The sequence below is a fragment of the Talpa occidentalis genome, unplaced genomic scaffold (genome assembly GCF_014898055.3).
Source record: "Talpa occidentalis isolate TD23 unplaced genomic scaffold, MPIMG_talOcc4v2.1 talOcc4.3, whole genome shotgun sequence".
Taxonomy (NCBI): domain Eukaryota; kingdom Metazoa; phylum Chordata; class Mammalia; order Eulipotyphla; family Talpidae; genus Talpa; species Talpa occidentalis.
In genome coordinates, this window is record NW_023603184.1 from 41572286 (window position 1) to 41595917 (window position 23632).

At 55.7% G+C, this 23632-nt stretch overlaps 1 protein-coding gene across 2 annotated transcripts in view; it reads left to right on the top strand.

Moving 5' to 3' along the window:
• The first annotated feature begins 2336 nt into the window (after nucleotides 1–2336).
• CAPN5 (calpain 5) overlaps nucleotides 2337–23632 on the top strand; it is a 50620-nt gene continuing 29324 nt past the window's right edge. The window contains exons 1-2 of one of the 2 annotated variants that reach the window (XM_037523010.2): nucleotides 2337–2382; nucleotides 17698–17942. In XM_037523010.2, the coding sequence (XP_037378907.1) occupies nucleotides 17778–17942 (165 nt within the window). In that variant the 5' untranslated portion in view covers nucleotides 2337–2382; nucleotides 17698–17777. Of the gene's footprint in view, nucleotides 2383–2432; nucleotides 2470–17697; nucleotides 17943–23632 lie in introns of those variants that run through there. The other variant, XM_037523012.2, reaches the window with a different exon arrangement.

Sequence of the window (23632 nt, forward strand, 5' to 3'; positions counted from 1 at the left end):
TCAGGCTACATGAAAATAACATCAGCTAAACCATGCTGAGCATTTACTTGGATCCAGGGCCCACTTTAGGGCTTGACATGGGCCTGTCCACTTATTCCTACAACACGCCTGGGGTATGGGTGCCACTGCACTGAGACTACTGGGGAACAGAGAGGTTGGGCCAAATACCTCAGCTCACAAAGCTAATAAGAGCCCAGGCAGTGAGTCCAGAGCCCATGCATGCACACACGACAACATCCCTCTAGTGGTTTTGTAACAGGGTGGTCCCCAGGAAAGGGGGAGGTTCCCTGCCCCACCCAAGGGAGGGTGGAGCTGAGCAGGAAGAGGAGAAGGTGCAGAGGAGACAGAGGAAGGCAGCAGGATGGAGCCAGGAGACCCGTGAAGAAACTGCGCTTGTCTTGGTCGTGGACTGGGTGACACAGATGTGGGTGAGACCCGTGGGGAGGTGACAATGGCAGCTTTTATCTTGATGTTGATTTTGCTCTTTTCCTTCCGGGCTTGTCTGGTTGTTTCTGACCCTTTTCTGTGGGTCCCCACTGGAAGATGCTTTAGACTTGTGGCAGGCTTTGGGGCCTTGCTCTGGGCCAATCCCATTTGGATGGAGTTTTACCCACAAGGGGACGGGTAACTTTGGGTGCTTCATTTAGAAACTAGATTCTTTGCCTTTCCTGTATTGCTTCCTAGTTTTATTAAAGTTCCTTCCCATTAAAGTCTCCTATGTTTTGTGTTGATGTGGCGGATGGCAGAACCCATTTAGAATAGGGAGGTTTGCGGGGTTTGGGCTGCCCCTCTCCCTGTCCTATAACAGTTTCACGCTCTGAAACACAGGAGGGGGTCTGCACATGCCTTGAACTCCACCATGAGGCAGACATATTTTCTCAGACGTGACCCCAGCTGCACCCCAACACAATACCAGCCCAGAGGCACAGGTGCCAGCACCTTACATGATGGGGCCTCACTGAGCCCCACAACTGGCCTGTAATTGATCATCACACACCTCCATTATACAGACAGGAAGACGACACTCAGAAAGGATAGAGGCACAATGAGGACTGGGCCCAGAGGTTCCCACTTCACCAGGTACTACTGTTTCCCCAGACGGAGCCTCAGCCTCTGCTCTCCAGGAGCCTCCACTAACCGGAAGGGGCAGCACGAGTCTGTGGAAGAGGCAAAGGACAATACTGTGACAATGCTCAGGAAAGAGGGTTGGGTCTAGCTGGTGGAGATGGCATTAAAGCCAAAGGCTGAATTCAGGACTGGTGACCAGGGAAGGTAGAATCTTCCAGAAAAAGGCTGATCAGCATAAATAAGGTCTAGGGTGGGGAGAGGTTAAAGAGAGAGGAGGCCTGAGGCAGTGCTGAGGGCCTGGGGGGGCACCACTGGATGACTGTTAGAGAAGGGGGGCTGCAGCCCAGGGTACAGGCAGCAGAGTGGGGTACAGGTGGGGCCATCAGACAGGGGTTCAGTCTTGGAACCTTGCGGATGGTGGGTCATGGCCGCATATTTGAAAGTCTTCCCTGGCTGGTAGGAAGCTCCTGAGGGACTGGAGCCACATCTGGGAGGCCTGGGACAGAGGCTGTGTGGGGCGGGAAGCTCGATGATTTGAGAGGCTGCGAGGTGGGTGAACTCATGGGCCCAGACTGGGAAGCCTGGAGAGGAGGCTGCGAGGACTTAGGTTCCTCCCCCGACGAGAAGTGATGCAAGTCTCCGGGCAGCAGGGGCCTCTGGTGGACAGGAGGCGATCAAGCCCTGCGCCCCCCTGCGCCCCCAGATTAGTCATTCACACATGCCCCCTTCAATCCCCCACACAAGTCCCGGAGCGGCTCCCGGCTGGCGGGGGAGCTGCCCGGAGCCCGCCGGCCGGTCCCTCCCCATAAGACACTTGCAAACGGATATGGGCAAGATGGGGGTGCAGCTGTGCGCTGCCCCCCTGAATCCTTTCCCTAGACCCCTGCCGTGGCCCTCGCTGTCGTGCCCTGCCGTGACCCAACCTTCGGGGCCGGATCGAGCCGAGCGGGTTCCAGACACCCCCTCCCACTCGGAGCTAGAACCAGCAGCCCAGCTCCCCAGCCTCTCGCCGGGGCCCCCGTGCGCATGCGCGGGACGCACCCCCGCCCAGATGACCACGCCCACTTCGCGCTGGCCACGCCCTCCCCGCTACTGGCCACGCCCCCGTCCCAATGGGCGGCGACCGCGGGGCGGGGCGCGCGGGGCGGAGGCCGGGGGCGGGGCGGGTCGCAGCCGGGGCGCCTGAGTTCCCGCCCCCGCCCCAGACCGGCCGCAGGGGATCCCCGGCCCGAGCCCGGGGCCGACCAGTCCTCAGCACTGGCGTGGGCGCTGCGCGCTGCACCCCCAGCGCGGCGCCACCTGCGGGGCCGGCAGGTAGGAGGCGCTGCGCAGAGCGGGGCGCGCGCCGGGAGGGGTGTGTGCGGGGCGGCGCGCGCATCCCACAGGCCGGGCTGCACGGAGGTGAGCGCTGACCTGGGGCCCGGAGGTGGGAGCGGGGACCTCGAGGAGCCCCCTGGGTGGAGGGGGGGAGCTGTCCCCCCGCGACGAGGGCCCTCTGCCCCTCTCCCCGGGCCTCCCGGGTCAGTCGCGCGGCGGGGATTTAAGCCCCTCCTCTTCCTCACAGCCTGTCCCTTCCCAGCCTTCCACCCATTCAGCTACACCACCCCCCCCCCCCGTACCCCCCACCCCTGTCCAGGCTCTGGAAGCTAAGGAAAGGGATGGCAGGGAGCTGGCCAGGGCCCAATCCCTTCCCGACCCCCCCTCCCGGTTTGATTAGGGGCCTTGTTTCCTGGGTTGCTGGATGCCGATGTGTTGGGGTCCAGGAGCTCTGGGAGAGGGTGAGTCTTGGGTTTCTCTGCCCCTCAGAGTTTGGGGATCTGGGGTTCAGAGGTGAAGTCGGGCAGAAGATCATTAACAGGTGCCATGTTTTCTCCAACCTTATTTTTTTGTCGTGGGCTTCAACCCTAGACCCCATAGGGATGAGGAGCGTGGGCCACAGAGGGATGGCGTGTGCAGCCTTCTCTTCCAAAGACTGAGTTTGAACCTGGGTCAGCTCTCAAGCCAGAATCTTCTTGCACTAGCATTGTTGGGGAGAGAAGTGCTAAGGGAAGCTAAGATTCTAGGGAGGGAGAAATCTAGGCAGACTTCTTGGAAGAGAAGGGTTAGAAGGTAGCCTCAGCCTACCCTAAGAGTGAAGGCTCCAAAATGAAAATGTGCAAAAATGAAAAATGATGTAAGAATTATATAAAATAAAATATTAAAAAAAAAAAAAGAGTGAAGGCTCCTGTGGGACCAACCGTGTTCTGCTGCAAGGATTGAGGATCCCCCTCTCCGGAATTTGAGTCCCTATTCCAGTCCCCAGAGTTCCAGGATGGGGATAGGAGTAGTCCTCCAGAGGGACTGGATGGGTCCAGCTGCTGCTGCTTCAGGTCAGGCCACAGCTAGGTGCTAGGACAAAGGTGCTTGGGTGGGGTCATGGCCCTAAGGAGCCTCTTTTCGGACTGGCGAGGCAGGTGAGTCCACAGATAAGACCCTGGCTAGAGTGGTACCCATGGCTGGGAGCCCAAGGCAGGGAGAGGCCAGTCCCTACCTGGGAGTGATCTCACTGCAGATGTATGGATGGGTCTCAAAGAAAGAAAAGCTCACCAGGCAGGGAAGAAAGGACAGCGCATTGCAGGCCTAGGGAATCGCATAGACAAAGGCCTACGGGTGTGACATTAGATGATAGTCGGTGGGGTGGGGCAGTAAATAGTCCACTGTGCTTCGAGATGTGTCAGTTTGGCTGCTGTTGGTGGGTCACTTTGACGCCAGTGCAGTGAGAAGCCCCTATCTCTCCCCTCTCCTCCCCTCTCCTGAGGCTTTGACTTGACTTGGGAGGAGAGGCTCTGATGGGGTTGTAGGGGTGAACAGGTGGTGCTAAGGGGCTGCGCAGGCCCCAGCAAGGGGAAGGGTAGGAGGGAGATCCCTCTCTGAGACGGGCCACTGGGGATAGAGCAGATCTGGGGGAGTCAGCTAAGTGTTGGTTGAACACAGGGTTGTGAGAGGCCTGTGGGCTTCTCGGGGTGACCCAGACACTGCTCCCAGGTTAGCCCTGTCTCTGGCTGCTTTTTCCTCTGCTTGCCCTTTTGGGCTTTCACATCTGAAGCTCTGAACAGAGGTCCTCATGGAGCCCCAGTGGACACAGGCAACCCTCCCTCCACCACCCCTCTCGCTTGCAAGGTCTATCCTTGTGTCCAGATTCTTACTCTCAGTATGTGATCTCGAAGGGCATAAATAGATGAGCTTTGCTCTAGCCCATCCCTGCCTAGTCTCAGGGATTCAGGAATCTCGGTGATGAAGGTAGAGCGTGTCACTGAAAGTACTTTACTAAGTGTGCGGTGTTTGGTAGCCATTAAAATTCATAGTAACTAATAATCAGCATCACTTAATCCCCCCTCTCTGGGGGAGACAGCCTAGAGGAAGGGGGAGCCAACTTTGGGAGAAGGAACTGGATCTCTCTCTAGGCTTGAGTGGGTGGAGAAACCCTGACTCTCTCAGACCCCTCTCATGGGAGGGCTTACTGTTTGCTTCACCTCATCCCTGGGCCTCACGAAAGCACCCATCCCCTAAACTAAAAGCAGAATGCTCAACAGTGGGCCTTGGGGTCCCCCAGCTGCAGAAGTGGGTCTGCTAGCCCCTCCCCAAGCTGCTCCCCAGCCATCTCAGGGCCTGGGTACAAGTCTGTCTGCAGCTGGGATGCTCACCTTGCCACCTGTCTTTGAATGTTTACGCAGTCACCCTCCTCTGTTCCTTGAGCCCCTCCCAGAGGGCCCCTTCATGCCTCGCTCCTCCCGCTGAAAACTTTCCAAAACTTCCTTGGGTGGTAGTGGTCCCCCCAGGAGTTGCCTTCCAGGCTCCCGTACCTGCAGCTTCTCCTCTGTAGATGGTGGTGCCTGGGATTGCCTCACTATAGCTAAGAGCCATTTCACTTCCCTTGGGCCTCAGGCCGTGCCTTCCCTGCTCACTAAAGGCAAAATGGGTCAAATCCCTTTGGGGTTCTAATCCAGTCCAGGATGCCTTGTGAAGTCAGCCCATAGGCTTGGAAAGGAAACGTGGTGCAATATGAGCATTTGCTTGCTGGGATGGCCTGCGTTTCAGCTCTCTATTCTACTTGCCTGGAGATATGTTTCTTAGGCCCCCAAGATTTCCCAGCTCCTGGCGTGTGGGGTACTGGCGGTTGCAGCTGTGATGGCCTGTGGTGTGGGCTGTAGTTTTCTGCCACATTGGGGCACCTGGTCAGCTGCAGGGGAAAGTGGCTAGAGCAAAGCCCATCTATTGGTACCCGGCTGTCCATCACTGCTGAAGGGTGCCCAGGGGAGAGCCACAGGGTCTGGGGGCAAAAGCTAGAGAGCCTGTTGGTCTGTTCTGCCTGCCCCTGCCAGCCAGACCCCACCCCAGTGCCCACTGCTGCTGTGTGACTTATGCCAGTCAGGGGGTTGGGGAGGGAGCCCAAGTGTTTATTACTAATAATAGTAACTAAGGCAAGGAAGTTTGGGGTGACTTTGTTCACACTGTTGCAACTCAAGGAGTAAGAACTTCATCCTCAGCCAGTCACTGGCCTCCTGAGCAGGAGAGGGGGGTGGGGGTGGGGCTGTCTGCATCACACCCACTCTTCTTCAGGAACAGCGTGCCTGTCCTGTAGCTGCTACCACTCATTACACAAATCCCTTCCCTTACAGTCTGGGAGGTCACACGCCTCAAAGGCGTCTTATCATCCTTGCCATCACGCAGTCTAGGTCCTTCTGGAGGCTCCAGCGGAGAAAGTGTTCCTTGTCTCTCCCAGCGGCTTCTGGCATTCCGTGGCCTCATCACCCAGTTTCTACCTCCATCTTGCTGCCTCCTTCCTTTCGTGGGGTCTAGTCCCCCCTTGAAGCCCTCTCGTAAGGACATTCATAATGACATGCAGGGCCCATCTGGATAAACCAGGATAATCCTCCCTCAGGATCTTTAATCGCATCTGGAAGTCACTTGACCTTACACAGTAGCGTTCCCAGGCTGTAGGGGTTGGGATGTGGATGTCTTTGGGGGCCGTTATTCTGCCTACCTAGGAAACCCGGGCACTGCAGTGTCGCTGCAGGCTCCCTTCGCAGAGAGCTCCCCTTCCAGGTCCCGCAGCGCCTGACTTGCGCCTCGAGTGGGAGCTGTTTCGGGCAGAGCCTGGGTCTGCTGTATGTCTGGCCCCAGAGACCCCAGTAGCCAGAGCTCAGGCATGTTTGGAAGAGAGGAAGGTGCCACATGTCCCCAGGCACTGCCCCAGTTGACCGGACCCCCCTCCTGCACTTGACCGTGTGGTGGGTCTCTCAGAGTGGAACGAAGCTCATTTCAGGGTGCATGGAATAAACCCAGTGACATCTCCGGCACCCTGGGAGGGATGGCCGGGCTAGGAGCCCCATTTTGCAGATGAATACACCAAGGCCAATTGAGGATAAGCACTACCTGGAGCAGGGGTGCTGGAAAGGAGCAAAGGGTGGGGACAGCTTGGCCCAGTAGAGCAGAAAAGACCTTCCATTTACAGGTGAGAAATCTGGGGCACAAAGAAGGGAACTGTTGTGCCGGGCCCCGGCCCCCATCTCTCCATCCGAGGAGGAGGATGTGGACCGGACGTACTAAGGCACTGATTTGTCCTCTGCTGGGCACTGGGAGGAGGAGGCACTGACACTCAGGGCCGCCATGTGCAGGAACATACAGGCGCAGAGCAGGATCTGGAGCCCAGAAGGGCTGCAGATACCCAGAGAACCCCTTCATGCTGTGAAGCTGCCCCCGGGGGTCTCCGTTTCATCCCCAAAGCCATGGGACACCCAGCTGTTTCCCTCTGGGGGGGGGGAAGTTCTACAGTCTGGCCTCCCTGCCGGCTTCCCGGCCTTCTTCCCATGCCAACCTTGCTGTGAATTGCCCAGGAGCCCCTCTTACAACCCGCGTGCTCCCGGCTTCTTAGCCTGGCTTTCTGAGCCCTTGTGGCAAAGTGTGCTCGTCCCTTCTCCTGCCCCTCCCAGCCCCTTCCTTGGGCCTCCACCTTTGTGTGCCTAAATGGTTTCCCCTAGACCGTCCTTCTCTAAGCCTTTCACTTCCATCTTCCCAAGTCCTAGCCCATCCTTGGCAATCCTGCCTAAACACCGTCTCCTCTGGGCAGCCTTTCCTGCCCTCTCTGAGAGTCACTGGCTGCCCTTTCAGAGCTACCCCTCAGCCTGGCCCTGGGGTCTCCATCTCCTCCACCAGGCTGACTCCAGGGCAGAATGCTGTGTGACTCCTCGAGGCCCCCTCAGCCAGGCACAGGGCAGGGGTGGGGGAAGGCTGGATGGGGCGCTCCCAGCAGCCGGTGGGGGTGGCTGTCTTCGCCAGTGTGGGCAGCGGAGCTGAGCTCCAACATGAGATGGGTCCCGGCTCGGGGTGCTCTTCCTCCCTCCCTGGGCCCTGGTCCTCATCTGTGCAGTGAGAACAGTGCAGCTCATTTCTGAGGTCCTGTAGGAGATTGACCTAAGGACTGAGCTTCAGTTTCCCAGTCTGAGAAGTAGGCACCATCCCACCGGGTTTCTAACCCCGAGTCTCAGAGGCATGTGGCAGGAGGGGCACAGACTGCCAAGGAGGAAACCAGGAAAGAGGATGTCCTGGTGGTGAACCCAGTAGATGAGAAAAGAACAAGTGTCCTACCCCCCACCCTTCAGTAGTGAGAACTGGAGAGGGCAGGGGCTCGCTGGGGCTCACGCAGCAAGAGGTGCGCCGTTGCTCTAGTGGCCTGATCACGGGTCATTTTGTCAGGTTGTTTGCCCCCGGGGGAGGGAGCAGTACCTGCACCTGCAGCTTCAGGTTTCACATTCTTTTTTGTTTTTAAAGATTTATTTATTTATGCATATAAGAACTGGGGTACAGGCCAGAGGTGTGGGGGTGAGAGGATCCACCAGAGACAGTGTGGGGAGCAGAACAGGCAGACTGACTGAAATACACTGCAGAGGGGAGCAGTGAGGAGCCAGGAGAGGTCTGCTGTGCCCTGTGGGCCATCTCCCTGGCCAGGCTGAACTCGTGCTGCAGAGGTTGCCGATAGCTTCACAGTGCTGTGCTTAACCCCTTGCACACCAGGGGGGCCCCAGATTTCACATTCTTCACCCCCACTGCAGGTAGGAGAGAAAACAAGTGGCCCATCTTCCCCCTCAGCATCTCTCTGGCAGGATGTGGTGCAGGGCTGCTCCCACCAAGATGGGGTGATAGCTACCCTGGTTTCCTGGGCTGTGGGCCCTTTGTGGCCACACCGGACAAGGTGCTCACCCTACCTGAGGCCAAGCCTTAGATGTCCTTGCCCAGGAAAGTCCCTGCTTCTGGGATTGTGGGCGGGTTCCCAGATTCTTCCTGTTCCTCAAGTGGCCCACGGAGCGGACTTTTGGAGATTCTGCTCCCAGGCGCACTCTGCTTGAAGAGGTTTCCTGGCCCGGCCCTCCCAGCGCCCTGTGGCGGGCACCCAACTCCCAAATGGAACAATTGTGGGGAAGAGGCCTGGGGCTCACAGCCAGCTGGCCCAAGACTGGCTTTTCCCTCCTGCTCCTGGGACATCATTGTTCCCGGACCAGCCAGAGACCCTGCTCCCCTAAAGTGCCTGGCCCTGCCCTCCAGCCCCTCTCTCTCCTTGCACAGAGTAGTGACTTGTCTGTTTACGTCCTAAAAGATCACTTTGCAGCTGGAGGACAGAAATGATAAAGGAGGGGAGTGGAGAAGAAAGACAGGATTTCCCAGTCTCTGTGCCAGCTTTGGCCAAAGTGACTCACTAGGCCTGGCACCGGGCCCCAGCCCCGACCCTGCCGCCCTGTGGCCCTGGCGCAGCCCTCCCTCCTCACGCTGTCTCCTTCCCCCATCCTGTCATGTTGCTCAGGATGTGGTGCGAGGGGGAGCAGGAGTCCTGTGAGCCCAGAATCCGCCCTTAACAGGACACATGGAACGTGCTAGTGAAACGCTGGCTGGTGGAGCGAGAAGAGAAGGGAGTGGGGCATGGGGCGAAAGGAAACGCTGCCATTGGCAAAAACAAACACAAATTACCAGCAATTGCCCAACTGGAAGGCTCTGCCCTTCCCAGGCCCCCTCTCTGGCATCTGGCCTGCCTCGCCCTGGCCCAGGGTTTCCCTGACCTGAGTCACAGCCTCAGCCCCTGTCCTCACCCCCTGACCCCCCAGATCCCCATTAGAGCCCCACATCTGGTCCTGTCAGCTTCCCCAATCAGTGCTCAGCTTCCTCCCAGCTGTTGCTTCAACGCCTGCACCCCCCCCCCCACGTGTGTGTGTCCTGCCTGCTCTGCCTGCTCTGCCTCCCCTTGCAACAGGCCTTTCTGCCGTGGTGCTGACTATGTGTCTGTCTGTCCTCCTGTGACACCCCCTCTTCCTGGGTCTGCCTTTAAAGTCTAAACCCCTCATTGTCTGCTCAGGGCAGCAAAAACTGCTGATAAGTCCCAGATGTTCAGCCCTTTGTGAATCATATGGCGCAGGGAAGGGGCCCTGTGGTCTGGGGTGGGAGGCAGTGGGAGGTCGAGGAAGGGAGGTGGGAGAGATGGGGGGCTTCAGTCCCCAGGTTATAGGCGTGAGGCATCGTGGGCCCCTTTGACTGGCACTGGGTGATAATTCTGCAGGGCCTTTCCTGCACAAGGGACAACCAATATGGGGTGTGGGGAACGGGCAGACGGAGGAGGACTCCCAAGCAGGCCTCCTGGGTTTTCTTTTACCCCCACAACAGTTTGGTTACTGAGTTGAGCCCCCTCCCACACAGATCTAGAAGGACTGGGTTGTCGTCTCTCCACTCACAAGAGCCCGCCACTGCCAGTTCCGTGGCCGTCCTGTTGCTGCTTCTGCTCTAGTCTTGCCCTTTTCTAGTGCATTTTTCATGTGACAGTCAGACGGATCTCGGGTCCCTCCCCTGCTCAGCTTCCTTCCCTTGGGAGCCTGGCCCGGTGCTCAGGACCTCTGGTGGGATCCCATGAGCACCTGCCTACCACATCTCCCCTTTGGAGGGGCTCAGTTCCATCCTGTGAGCACTGCACTGCCCAGAACATCTCCGGGGGGTGGTTCTGGGCTGGCAGGCACCCTTTTCTCAGATATAAAGGAAACCTTGGCACCCCTTTCTCAAATACAGAGGAAACTTTGGAAGTGTGTGCCTGGTTGGGGCTTAGGGGCACCACTCCCACCTGTGTGACCCCTTCTTGGACATGATCACTCCAAGGTCAAAGCTGTAGCCTGAGAGATGGAGGAGAAGACTCAGCCAGGACTAACCAGGGCTGGGGCTCTCTCCTGTGCCTCCACTCCCAGCGTCTCACCCTGGGTACCAGGCAGTACCTCCCAGGGCTCAAGCTGTGAAGGGCCCAGGATTGCTGAGATGGGGCCCCCAGAAGCCGCCAACCCTTCTTTTAGAGGCCATTGGGGTTATTCTGTTGGCTTAGCTGTTTATTGAAGCAGAACTGACCTTGAGAATAGCGCCTAAGTTGTAGGCACACAGCTGAGTGAATTTCCACAGCTACCACTCCATGCAGCCACCACCCAGATTCAGAAGCATTGTGACCAGAACACTAGAAGTCTGCTCTGCCCCTTCAGTTACTATCCCAAAAGTGCCATTCTCTTGCTTTCTATCCCCCAAAGATAAACTGTACCTGCTTTTTAGTTTTATGTCCGTGGAATCACAGTTTTCCTTTTCTTGCTTGATATTAATGCTGTGCAGTCCATGGAGTTGCATGTAACAATAATTTGATCATTTTCGTTGCTGTGTAATATTCCACCACAACAACATATTTATCCTTCCGTTGATGGACACTGGGTTTTTTCCTCATTTCCCAGCTGTAACAAATACTGCTGTGATAAATACCTTTGCACATGCTTTTTTGTGAATATGTATAAGCATTTCTGTTTGGTGTATACTTAGGAGTAGAATTACTGGATGTGAAACTATGTGTTTGTTTAGCTTTAGTTGTACCAATTCACACTCCCACCAGCAATGTTAAAGAGCTGTGCTTGGTGTGTGTGTGTGTGTGTGTGTGTGTGTGCATGCGCGAGTGCGCGTGCATGCATGTATGGTATTTTCACTTTACGTGTGTGTGTATGGGGGGGTGTGTTCTCATGTTACCCATTACGGTGGGGGTGTTTTGGTGTCTCATTGTGGTTTTTAATTGCTTTTCCTTGGTGATAGGGAAGCTGTGCACGTCTTCCATTTATTGGCCATTTGGACATGCTCTTTTTCTTATGTTTGCTTCAAAAAGCTTTATTGTTTTACTTTTCAGTTAGCTCCACAGACTATGTGGAGTTGGTTTTTGTGTGTAGCAAGAATTAGATCAAGAGGAATTGTTTTCCATAGCTTGTGGACCCCACGCCACTCTTTGGTTTGTTTTTTTTTTTTAATATTTATTTATTTATGCATACAAGAGCTGGGGTACAGGCCAGAGATGCAGGGGGTGAGAAGACTCACCAGAGACAGAGTGGGGAACAGAACAGGCAGACTGACTGAAATACACTGCTGAGGGGGGCAGCAGGTGAGACAGGAGAGGTCTGCCTTGCCATGTGGATTGTTCCCTGGCTGGCCGGGGATCGAACTCATGCTGCAGAGGCTGTGGATTGCTTCGTAGTGTGATGCTTAATCCCTTGTGCCACCAGGGAGGCCCCCACACCATTCTTTGAAAAGGCATTCCTTCTCCAGGGCACTGCTGTCACCTCAGCATAATCAGGTGTGCTTGTGGCCCCTAGCTAGACTTTCTATGCTGTTCTGTTGGTCTGTTCGTCTCCCCTATGCCAGTACCACACAGTCTCACTTTCTAGAACTTTTCATAGATCTTGTTAACTGCTAGTGAGTCTTCTAGCTAGTTCTTCACTGGCCTCTATGTGCTGGCTCCGTGATCCTCCCTCTGAGAGGAAAGCCCAGAGGTCCGAGAGGTGAGACTGTCTCCAGTCCTTCCTGGGCAACACCCTGTCCTGCCCGGCTTCGTGTACCGCCGAGGCTGCCACCCACATTACTGGGAACTTAATCTTTTTCTTTAAATCAACTTCCTTTTTCCGTAATATTTCTTAAGGGAAACTGTAGCTACAGTAAACGAGAAGTCAGCATTCCTCTCCATAAATACATGGAACCTGGAAAAATCTTAAAGTAAAAACAACAGAAAATGCATCCAGTTCCAGCCAGATGCTGTCGCTCTGGGTCTTTTTGGTCGAGTAGGAGATGGGCAGGGGCCTTGCGGGGCGTGACGACCAGCGCTGACGTGGCTGTCCAGGGTCACATGCTCAGGCTGCCGTGGGGGAAGGGATGCCAAGGCCCTCTCAGGAGCTGGAGAAGGACTGGGCTGCAGAAGTGCCTTCCCCTGACAGTGGGAGTGTGAGCTCAGGCTCTGACCCCTGTCAGGAGCGGGAGGAGGGGAGGGGACAGGGGCGAGCAGAAGAGAGGAAGACTGAGGGCTGGTCTGGTTGGAAGCCCACCTGGACTTAGGGAGACCAGAGAGCTCTGAGGCCCTGACACAGAGCTGATCCCCTGGGGGTCCCTGCTGCTCTTACCCGTCTGCCCACTTGTGAAGGAATCCTTCCTGCATCCGCTCTGCTGGTTCAGCCAGCAGACTACTGAATGTACCCCTCTGTTTCTTGGGGACCGGGGTCCTGCCCTGGAGGGCATGGGCTGGGCTGGAGACGAAGGAGTCATGTGCTCCTGATGCAGTTCCACACGCCTGGCCTCTCAGATGAGAATTAACAAGTCTGTCTTCCTCCATCTCTTGTCACTTCCCCTTATCTGACAAGTTTGCCTCCTTTATGACCCCTCTCTCAGATAAGCATTAACAAGTTTGTCTTTCTAGCAAGTTCCCCCTTGTTTGACAGGTTTGTCTTCTTGCACTCCAAGGAAAAGGGAGTTAAACAGCAGTTGTTGAAAAAAGCAAACTGGCACCCATCCGTCTCCGCGCAGAGCCCTTCCCCCTCCCCTTTGCGGACCCTGGCCCACGTTGGGCGCCAAGCTGTTATAGAGCAGCCCCCATATTGAACGGGTTCCTGGCTGTGGGTCCTCACCAGCGCGCTTTAAAGGGACTTATTAATACTCTACTACAGACACACACAAAAGGTTAATAAAAGGTTTATTTACAAGAGAAAAGGAAATAAAGAAAGTGTACAACTCAGGGAGAAAATAGGGAAATAAAGTCTTTAATGCATCCTACCCGATCCGACGACCTGGAAACCCAAAGTTACTCTCAGAGCTGGCCAGACGCTGCTAGCTGGTGGAGAGCCAAAATGGGGGACCCCCAAAGCCCATGTGTCTGCCTTTTATCTCAACCTGGCTGCTTAACCCCACCCTCAGGTCCCAGCCACCTTCCCTTTGGTGGTGATGGGATTTGGAGTTTCCAGTGTCTTGGCTTTGGCCTGGGGTGGGGGTGGAGTCCACAAAGCCTGTATGGAATTAACTTTAGGACATCCTTTTCCCCCTAACCCTCCCTTTTTCCCCTTTCTATGAATACCCCTGCCCTCTGCCAAAGAGCAAAACAGTTGTCTTTCAGACACGAATCTGCTACCCTCCTCAGTTGTTGACAAATTAAACCACTTTCCTTTTTTTTCCAACTGTTTACTTTTATTGGCCGAGGGAAACTGAGGCCAGTGTTAGGTATCACACGTGTGGGGTACAGTGTAGCAGTACCATCACAGGGGGTCCAGGGTACTAGATGTGACAGGAGGAGCAATGTCAGGAGCAGGTAGGAGGTGCTTGGGTTGAGTCTTGAAAGGTGACTGGGAGTTCCTCCAAGTACCCGCGTGTAGCCAGAGCAGTGTGTGCAGAGATCCTCAGCAAACAGGTTTAGGGAGGTGTGAGGAGCTCTTTGTGCTGGAATTTGGGCCTGGAGTGGAGATAGCAGGTGCATGGTGAGATTGGCAGGGGCAAAGGGAAGGCTGAAAGCACAGCTGGGAAGCCCTCACTCAGGCTCAGACGCAAGGCCTGAGTTTGGAAGGTCGCCCTGCCGCCACCTGTCTTATCAGTGGTTATGCCTGAAACTATAGGGAGAGAGCAGAGCTGGGAGGCTCTGTGCCCGATGGGTGTATTGACCTCGGATGGAGTGAGAGGAGACCTTGGGGCAGAAGGCGGGTGCAGGAGAGCAGTCTGAGCATAAGGGGCAAGCTGTGCAAAGGCAAAGGCCATAAGAGCCTGACATAAGTAGGCCAGGGTCAGCCTCACTAGCAGGGGTAAGGCCAGAAAGGTGGCTGCACTGGCTCAGCTCTTCTATCAGCCAGGCCTGGTCACTTTTCTCTGGCCTCTGGCCCAGTGGAGTTTTCCCTCACAGCCCCACCTCCCTCAGTTGTTGCCTCCCGGGAGCAAATCTTCCCAGCTGCTTGGCCCCTGCCTGGCCTGGAAGGCAGCCAGAACCCTCATTCCTTACCAGCAGTGGCTGCGTGACCCACAGGCCAGCAACCTCCCCGCCCTGGGCCCTTGGGTCTCTCAACACTGGAAGTGCTGGAGTTGATTTCTGGGTTCCTGCTTTCAACTTCTTTGATCTAATTCCTGCAGCTTGAATTGCTTCCTGAGCTGGTCCTGCTGGGATGCTAATGACTCTCCTGTGTGGCTGTGTGCTTGTGCCTGGGGACTGTCTCTCTGCCCCCGCCCCCTTCCCTCTGGCTTCCGAGGTGGGGTGGGGTGGGGTAGAGCGGGGTGGGTGGGTGGGACTGGAGGAGGCTATTGGCCTCGGGAGAGAGGGACCATCAGAAAGTTAAAGTGATTGGCCTGAGGTCACACAGCAATGGAGCCCAGCCCTGTGTGGGTGCGGGGGCGAGAGATGAGTGGCTGTGCATCTGGAGCAGAGGACAAAGCAGCTCTCAGCTCCTTGGCAGGCAGGGCCCACTGGCCCTCCCTACATTTCCTGCTGTTCTTCCATGTTCTGCACTCACCCCCCACCCACCCCCACGCTCATCTTCATCCCTAACTCTCACTTCCCTGGTGCATCCACCTCTCTTTTCCTTCTTGTCAGTCTGACTCTGTCACTGTAGTTGGGGGGGTGGGGGGAGCCTTGCCCTGCCCCGCCCTCAGCCCTTTTCCTAAGCTGCCAGGTCTCAAGACCAAGGTAGATGCCCCAAGGTGGGTTCAAGTCCAGACTCTACCATGGGCCTTCGGCAAGTCATCTCTCCACTGAGCTTCAGTTTTCTTTTCTGAAAAATCACAAGGGCCTATTTTCATTGTTTTCAAATACTGTACACAAACCTCTAGCCGGGTGGCTGGCCCCTGGCCCGTGCTGGAGGAATGAGGCTCTCTGGGACTGAGATGTGGCTTCTCTACTCTGGTGGCTCCTCCCCCTGGCCCACTAAGCAATCTCCTTGGCCTTTAGTTAACTGAGAGCCAGCTACCTTATTTAGGTTTTCTAAATTCCTGCTGTGAGTGAGACCATCTGGTATTTTTCTTTTTCTTTCTGGCTTATTTCGCTGAGCATGATCCCTTCCAGCGCCATCCATGTTGCTGCAAACTGCATGTGTTTATCTTTTTTGAATGCTGAGTAATATTCCATGGTGTATATGTACCACATCTTCTTGATCCAGTCATCTATTTTTGGGCATTTGGGTTGTTTCCATAGCCTAGCTATTGTAAATAGAAACCTAAATAAGGGACCAGGAAAAAGATTAATTAATACAAAGTAAAAATCAAAATCAACAAGCAACTATAAACCAGAGACATACCACAGGAGGGGCAGGGAGAGGAAGGACTAGGGTCAAAATAAGGGGCGGTGCAGTTGTATGGGGAATATAACCAAAATGATAATGCATACATTGTGCAAAAATGAAATATGATATAAGAATTATATAAAATAAAATATTAATTTAAAAAAAAATCCAGCTACCGAAGCAGCATTGTCCCTGTCCATGGTGGAAATGAGAAAATGGGGAGTCAGGGAGATTGAGTGGCTTGTTCAAGGCCACATGGCAGGTGGCGCAACTGGGACTGGATCCATGTCAGTCTTGCTCCCAAACTCTTGTTCACCCCAGTTGCCAGCCTGTCGGGCCTCAGTTTCCCTCATTTGGGCTGAGAAGTGGCCTGTGCCTCAGAGAGGCTCCCCGATACCCAGGGCAAGACATGGGGCTGTGCCCGGGGTCTCATAGAGTTGGCCACACCAGGACACAGATGGGCTGATATTCGGGGGTTTGACCTCACAGGAGACCCCGTCAGGGCTCCTGTGTGTCAGGTCCTGCTGGCTGCTGCTCCTACCCTGCCCTGCCCCCTCTCCTGGAGGCCATCTCTGGCCATGCCACTCCAGTCTGTGGCCTTTGCATTTGGTCCACACCTGGCTGTGAGGCTCAGGGCTGTGGGCTGGTCCTCTGGGGCAGGAGGGAAGGTGCTATTGTGAAGCCGCCCTCTGTGTGGCCTCTGTGCTCAGAGCTGTGTGTGCAGGAGGAACAAACCAAGCAGGCCTCGCGTTCCAGGGCCTCTGTTTTAAATGGGGTGCTTATTGCCCCATCCCCTGGGATAGGGAATCCAGGCATGTGTGGGGGATAAGTTCAGTGTTTGATTGGTGCCTATGAGGGGCCCAGAAGAGAGTTCTAGGCTGTACACAGGAGTATCGGAGGGGACATGAGCAGACCATGGTGCAGCCCCCTGGGGGCCCCAGAGGAGCAGGTGAGGTAGGGGTGGGAGAGGGGTCAGCCTAGTGCCAGATGCCCCTGAAGCCCTGGGAGAGGAGACATTCAGGCACATGAGAGGCTGGAAGTCTGGAAGGTGGGAAAATCTGACCTTGGAGATTGTGGGTGCGGGGTTTCCACAGGTGGTAGGTGACTAGGATTAAGGAGTGATGAGAGTGCTTCCTGCAGAACCGGAGACGCTTATCCCAAAAGTGCTGGCAGGAGGGGCAGGAGAGAAAGACAGTGAATTTGTGGAAGGTGAGGCAGGGATACCTGGATCAAGGTTTCTGTGTAAGACAGAAGTGTGTCACCCTAGATCAAGGGGCGAGGGTCTAGAGGAGAAGAACTTGGGGCTAGTACTGCTTTCTTGAAGGGGTTGCGGGTTGGCCTCTAGTCTGATTCAGCCCCAGGGAGCTCTAGGGAAGCTGGCGAAACAAAGGAAGGAGCTGCAGTGGCTGGTCAGCCCGTGATTGTGTCCTCAGCCTGTTGGCCTGCAGGCCTGGCACCACCTTTAAGCATCACGAATGAGAGAATTCAGGCTGTGGAGTAAGGTGGGTTGGTTTCCATCCCTGCTCTGCAAGCACCAGCTGTGTGACCTTAGGCAGGCCTCTCCCCCACTCTGAGCCTCAGTTCCTGGCCTGTACAAATACTATTTCCTTTTTTCAAAAAAAAAATTTATTTATTTATTTTATACAAGAACCAGGGTACAGGCCAGATGCTCAGGAGGGTGAGAGGATTCACCAGAGACAGAGTGGGGAATAGAACAGGCAGACTGACTGAAATACACTGCTGAGGGGAGCAGCTGGCGAGACAGGAAAGGTCTGCCGCGCCATATAAGACTCTCGCCGCCGGCCGGCCGCCAGGATCTAACTGGCACTGCAGAGGCTGCTGACAGCTTCACAGCACGGTGCTCAAGCGCCTGCGCTACCAGGGGAGGCCCACAAATACTATTTCCTGTTCTCCTCTGTCTGATGGGTAGGAATGAGGTTGCTTGCTTCATGGGGGTTCATCTGACGCATCGTGCCCTGGGCCCCCAGCCTTTGGTGAGTGATGATGTCCTGCCTTTCTGTCCTCCCAGGTGCCCCTGGAGCTACCCACATACCCCCTCCATCGTCCACTGCCTTGTCTCAGCCTCACCCCCCTGGGGCAGCGGCCGCCATGTTCTCCTGCGTGAAGCCCTACGAGGACCAGAACTACTCAGCCCTGAAGCGGGCCTGTCTGCGCAGGAAGGTGCTCTTCGAGGACCCTAATTTCCCAGCCACTGATGACTCTCTGTACTATAAGGGCACCCCAGGACCCATGGTCAGATGGAAGCGGCCCAAGGTCAGTGACTGGTCTAAATAAGAACTGAGATGAGCAGGCCCAGCCCCACCCATGGGGCTCAGTGTGCAGGGGACAGTGGGGTGGCCAGGGGGAGTCCTCTCAGGAAATAGAGGGGCACATGTGGGGCCTCTTGCTGTGGGATTATATCTGGCAGGGAGCCGGGACCACCGCAGCCCCATGACTCCCCCTCCCCACCCCGGGCCTCCACCCCTCACTGGGAAACCCTGCCCTCTGCCCTGCTGCCCTCCTGTTTTGGGAGTAAAAATGTGGTGATGTGGATGTGACCTTTTTTTTAAGAGTTGACATTCAAGTGTAAGGAATTTAATCATAATGATGATTAAATAGTCATTTGCTGCACATGGACAGTATTTATTATGATTAATCAATAATGATAGAAGTAAAAACTAAGGGTGCCTGAGGATTGTTGTGAGTCCTGCCCACACCAGGCCAGGCAGCCATCACATCACTGTCGGTGTCTGGTGACTGCCCTGCCCAGCCAGGGCGGGACCTAGAATGTGTTTAGCAGACGTCTTAGACCTGGGAACATGATTTCAGTCTCTTTCAGCCCATTCCTGAGTGTGAGAGTGCATGCCCCAGGGGGCCTGGGTGTTGGGGAGGCCACTGGAGGACACCACCCAGTTCCCCACCCCTCCAGTCCCTCCTCTCTCCACGGCTGTGCTGGTGACACAGTCAGTCACAAGGAGGACCGTAATGCTGCTGTACCCAGCTGAGGCCCAGGGGAGACACCCGCTGCCCAATAATGAGAGAAGGCGTTTGCCGGGAAAGTTGTGCAGGCAGAAGGCAGAGTGTGAAAAGCCCAGGGAGGCTTAAGCCTTCAGCTTGTTTACAAGGAGGCAGTGCCCCTGGGCAAGGGGAGAGCCTGTGAAGGAGAGCAAGGGGAGGGGGACATTTGGGGTCCTGTCAGGACTGGGTGCTGTGCTCTGAGGCTTTCGTGGGGTGTGGCAGGGTCAGACTTACATTTTACAGAGCTTCCTCCAGCCCCACGGACATTTGGGAAAATGAAACTTAGTTTTCACATTCCTCTTATACTATTGTTACAGGGCAGGGAGAGGGGCACCCTAGACCCCGCAAACCTGCCTGCTCTAAATGGGTTCTGCCATCCGCTGCATCAACACAAAACATATGAGACTTTAATGGGAAGGAACTTTAATACAATTGGGAAACAATACAGGAAAGACAAAGAATCTAGTTTCTAAATCAAGCACCCAAAGTTACCCGTCCCCTTGTGGGTAAAACTCCATCCAGATGGGATTGGCCCAGAGCAAGGCCCCAAAGCCTGCCACAAGTCTAAAGCATCTTCCAGTGGGGACCCACAGAAAAGGGTCAGAAACAACCAGACAAGCCCGGAAGGAAAAGAGCAAAATCAAAATCAAGATAAAAGCTGCCATTGTCACCTCCCCACGGGTCTCACCCACATCTGTGTCACCCCGTCCACAACCAAAAGACAAGCGCAGTTTCTTTACGTGTCTCTAGGCTCCATGCGCCTCCCTTAGGTCTCCTTCTGGCTCCATCCTGCTTTCTCCCTTCCTCTGTCTCCTCTGCAGCTTCTTCTGCTCAGCTCCACCCTCCATTTGGGTGGGGCAGGGAACCTGGAACCTCCCCCTTTCCTGGGGACCACCCTGTTACACTATGATCTCAAGTCCCTTCCATCCCAATAAAATCCTGTTTTGTTTTGGATTGAGGTGCTTGAGAAGTAGAGAAACTGAGGCCAAGTGTGGCAGCATGCTCTGATTGCCCAGCCAGCTGGTAGCAAAGCAAGTCTGGGACCCAGGAGTCCTGCCTCCCAGCCTGCACTCCCCCAACTTGCCTCCCCAACAACAGATAAAGGATTCACATTGCTTTGACCTCAGCCCCATGAGCTGTGCTAGCATCGACCCCCTGCTTCGGTTCTCCTGGGCTCCCAGGAGCCTCCTGGCCTGGCCACAGATTCCTGTCTCGCAGGCTACCCCCTCTGCCAGGCCTTTCCTATTCTCCTCTGTCTGATGGATGGGAAAGGAGGCCTGACTCAAAGGGTCTTTGTGAGGCTTTGGGTACTAGGAAGGGGGGCTGTCTCTTGAGCATTCTGCCCTCCTGACTCCACCCCCTTGCTGCCCCTGTCCTGACCCTCTCCTGCCTCCTGGCCAGTACCCAGATATTTGAGATCCATAGCTCTGAGGGAGGCTGAAGTGGGCTGGCTGGGGAAAGTGAGAGGTGTGGTGAGAGGAGGAAATGCTGGGCTAGCCAGGCTCAGCTGTCCCCTGCCCTGTGACCCTGGCAGAGTCCCCTGTCCTCTCTGGGCCTCTTGCCCTCTCCCTGCACCGCCTTCTGTACTTTGTGCTTGGCCCTTTCTAGACACCAAAAGAGAAGCAGAGCTCCCTCTGCCCTGGACATGGAGACCCCTGACAGACCTTGTGTGGTGGTTGGTGTTGAGAGTGGGGAGTTGAAGAGGGCCCAGGAGTGACCACAGGGCATCAGTTGGGGTGGGGAGGCAGGGCAGGGCCAGGCACTGACTGAGAGGTGTTGGGTGCGGAGGTGAGACCGTGCAGCCGGGACATGACAGATAGTTCGTGAGTGAGCAGCCGCTGTGTGGCGGCAGGCCCAGTTTCACTGCGGGCCCTGCAGCCTGACAAAACAGGGGCTGGAGCAGGAATCAGGCCTGGCTTGCTTCAGGCGGGTCGGGCGGGTCCAGCCTGGTGGGGTAACTATTTACTCATACCTGCTGGGTGTTTGACCAGTGAGCGGGAACTTTGGCCCTAGAAGCCCACTTCCTCTTCCAGTGTGACTCTTTTTTTTTTTTTTTTTTTTTAAGATTTTTTTTTTTTTTTTTTGCGTAGAAGAACTGGGGTACAGGCCAGAGGTGCAGGGGGTGAGAGGATTCCCCAGAGACAGAGCGGAGAACACAACAGGCAGATTGACCGAAATACACTGCTGAGGGGAGCAGCAGGCGAGACAGGAGAGGTCTGCTGTACCATGTGGGTAGCTCCCTGGCCGGGGATTGAACTCATGCCGAATGACTGGTGATACCGCTTCACAGTTCTGAGACATAACCTCTGCACCATAGGGTGGCCTCAATTCGACTCTTTAAAGAGTAAAAAACCAACTTTCCCCAAACCCCAGGGGACGCCTTCTTCATCCCTCTCCCTCCTCCTGCTCCTTCTCTTTAAGTTGGTCGGCATTGTGGCCTCTCTGGTTTTGAAGAATCTCCTCAGCCAGCTCCCTGCTCTGTCTTCCCTCCTCCTCTCTCCCAAAATGCATTACGGAGGATGTTTTTTGAACCAGATGGCCTTGACTGTACTGTACGGGGGGTTTGACTCTGAGCAAGTCACTTCCCTGGGCCTCAATCGCCTCGTCTGAGATGGGAAGGATAATTCTTGCCGATCATGGTCTCTGGAGGTTGAAATGACTGAGGCGCATCTGTGGGGTGAGATACCACAGATGGGGGGTCAGATGACAGGCTGGTTTCCCCTCTTGCCACCTGCTCCTGGCCAGCAGTGTTTTGGGGACCTGGGAGTGGAAGTTCCATCTCTTGCAGACTCTGCAGTTGGGGCCAGACTTTTCCACTTCAGTCCCCACCCAGCACCTGTCTGGGGCGCACACCTCCTCCCGCATTGTTTCTTTGTTCTCTCCACCTCAGTAAACATGGGCTGGCCTCCCCCAGGCGGGCCTGGACAGGAAGATAAGGGGACTGTCACAGGCCTGTGCCCTCTGAAATCCTGAGGTATGGGTGGGGGAGGCCACCTCTCCTCACTCAGACCCAGGACCTTGTAGGGGTCTCTTCTCATCCCTGTGGGGACAGAGTGTACCCCCATTCCCCATTCAGCACTCTGCCTCTCCCTGTCTCAGGAGATAAGCCTGCAGGGCCTTTGGTAGAACCCAGAAAGGAACAAGCAGATGCCAGTTCTGGAACTTCCCAGAATTCTGTCAAGGCGGCCTGGTGGTCCCCAGCCCCACCCCTGGGCTCATGTGCCCCAAACCAGCACCTGGAGAAAGCCACATTCTTTGGTCCTCCTGAACATTAGGCCCCTTTATGCTACAAACAGGCAGTTTGCATGGCCTTACCCAGGAACGATCCCCTCTGAAGGAAGGAAGAGGGGGCGCATGGAGTGGGGAGCAGGTCTGTTGCATGGAGTGGGGCACTGACGGTAACTCCTGAAACACTATTCCTTTCTCCTGTCCCAGGAGAGGTCCTGCCTCCTTCCTGCGCCTCATTTTCCCCAATCATCTGGCTGATCCCTGCTGTGATCTTAGATTTGAAGAGGAGGTGACTGCAGTGAAGGTGGATGGATGAGGAGGGTGGGGAATCTCTCGATCCGCTGTCTTGCCACATTCCTCTTTGTTCTGGGCCTGGAGGCCTGGAGTCCTGAAGGCCCGAAGCTCTTGTGCTGTGGAAGGAAGTGGTTGTGGGCTGTGGCCTGTGTCCAATGGAGCAGGTCTGACGAGCTGGGAGGGGCTGACAAGTGAGAGGTGACCACAGGTCAGGAGGCAGTGCCCAGAGAGGCGTGTTGGCTGGATAGCAGTTACCTCCCAGCCCTGGGGGATGACTTGTTTCAGGACTTTCTGCTTCTAATCCTGCTCCCAGAGATCCTGCCTGCAGCCCCTGCAGAACCTGCCAAGCCCTGCTCCTCACACTGGAGGCCAGAAGTCGGGTTCAGGTCATTGCCTGGAGCTTCCAGGTGGTGGCAGAGACTCAAAGGCAAACCCATGTGAATGGTGATGGAAGGGGGCGTAGGTGGCTAGGGGTCTGGGGAAGGATGGGGTCATCTTGCAGGGGCATTTTGCAAAAATGGGTGCCTAGTCATTGGGCACTCTCCTGTGGCTGTTTCACTCACGGTGCCCCCAAGGTGGCTGCAGGACGCCAGGGCAGACCCCAGGTGCCACCAACCTCAGGCAGTGTCTCTAGGTCAGAGCTGGCGAGGCTGCTACTCTCCTGGTTGTGGGATGAGTCAGGGCAATGTGGGCTGCAGGCTGGAGCTCCTGACTCCTGAATTTAGTCTCTCAGGGCCTGAGAAGCCTCTAATGCTGTCTTGTTCTGTGTCAGGCTGACAGGTTTTCTCTGGCGCGGCTGCTCACTGGGGATGGGTCCTGTCAGAGAGCCCAGCCAGCCAGGATTCTATCCCATCCATTCACCTGCCTCTTGACCCTGGGCCTCGCAACTCCCCCACCCCCCGCCTGGGCCTCAACATCCTTCTCTGTGGAATGGGCCATGTGTCTCTGTCACCAGGCCCTGACTGGGGAGATCTGCAAGGGAAAGGTGCAAGGAGGTCACCTCTACAGACGCCAGTGATGCCAGGTGGTGGCTATTCCTGTTCCCATGGGGAGTGGTGGCTGTGGTCCTCCAGATAGGACGCCCCCCCTCATCCCTCCCTCCAGGGATATAAGCGCTAAGTCATGGCTCCCTCCGGCTCACAGCACTGGGTGTGAGCCTGGGCCTGGGAGATAAGAGAGCGGAGCTGTGGGGAGGGGAGGCCCCCCCACTTCCTGACAGCTGCCTCCCTGGGACAATATTACTCAGACCAGTGGCGGCTGGCAGTCTGCTCTTGGGAAACCTTGCAGCTTGGTCTCTTGTCTCCCTAAAGTCCCATCTGGAGCTGTTCACGCCTCAGGGGAGTTGTGACCCTCAAATCAGCTTCCGAAACATTGACTTTCCCTTTCGAAGGTGGCAACAGGAGCCCCACACACCTCAGTGAACA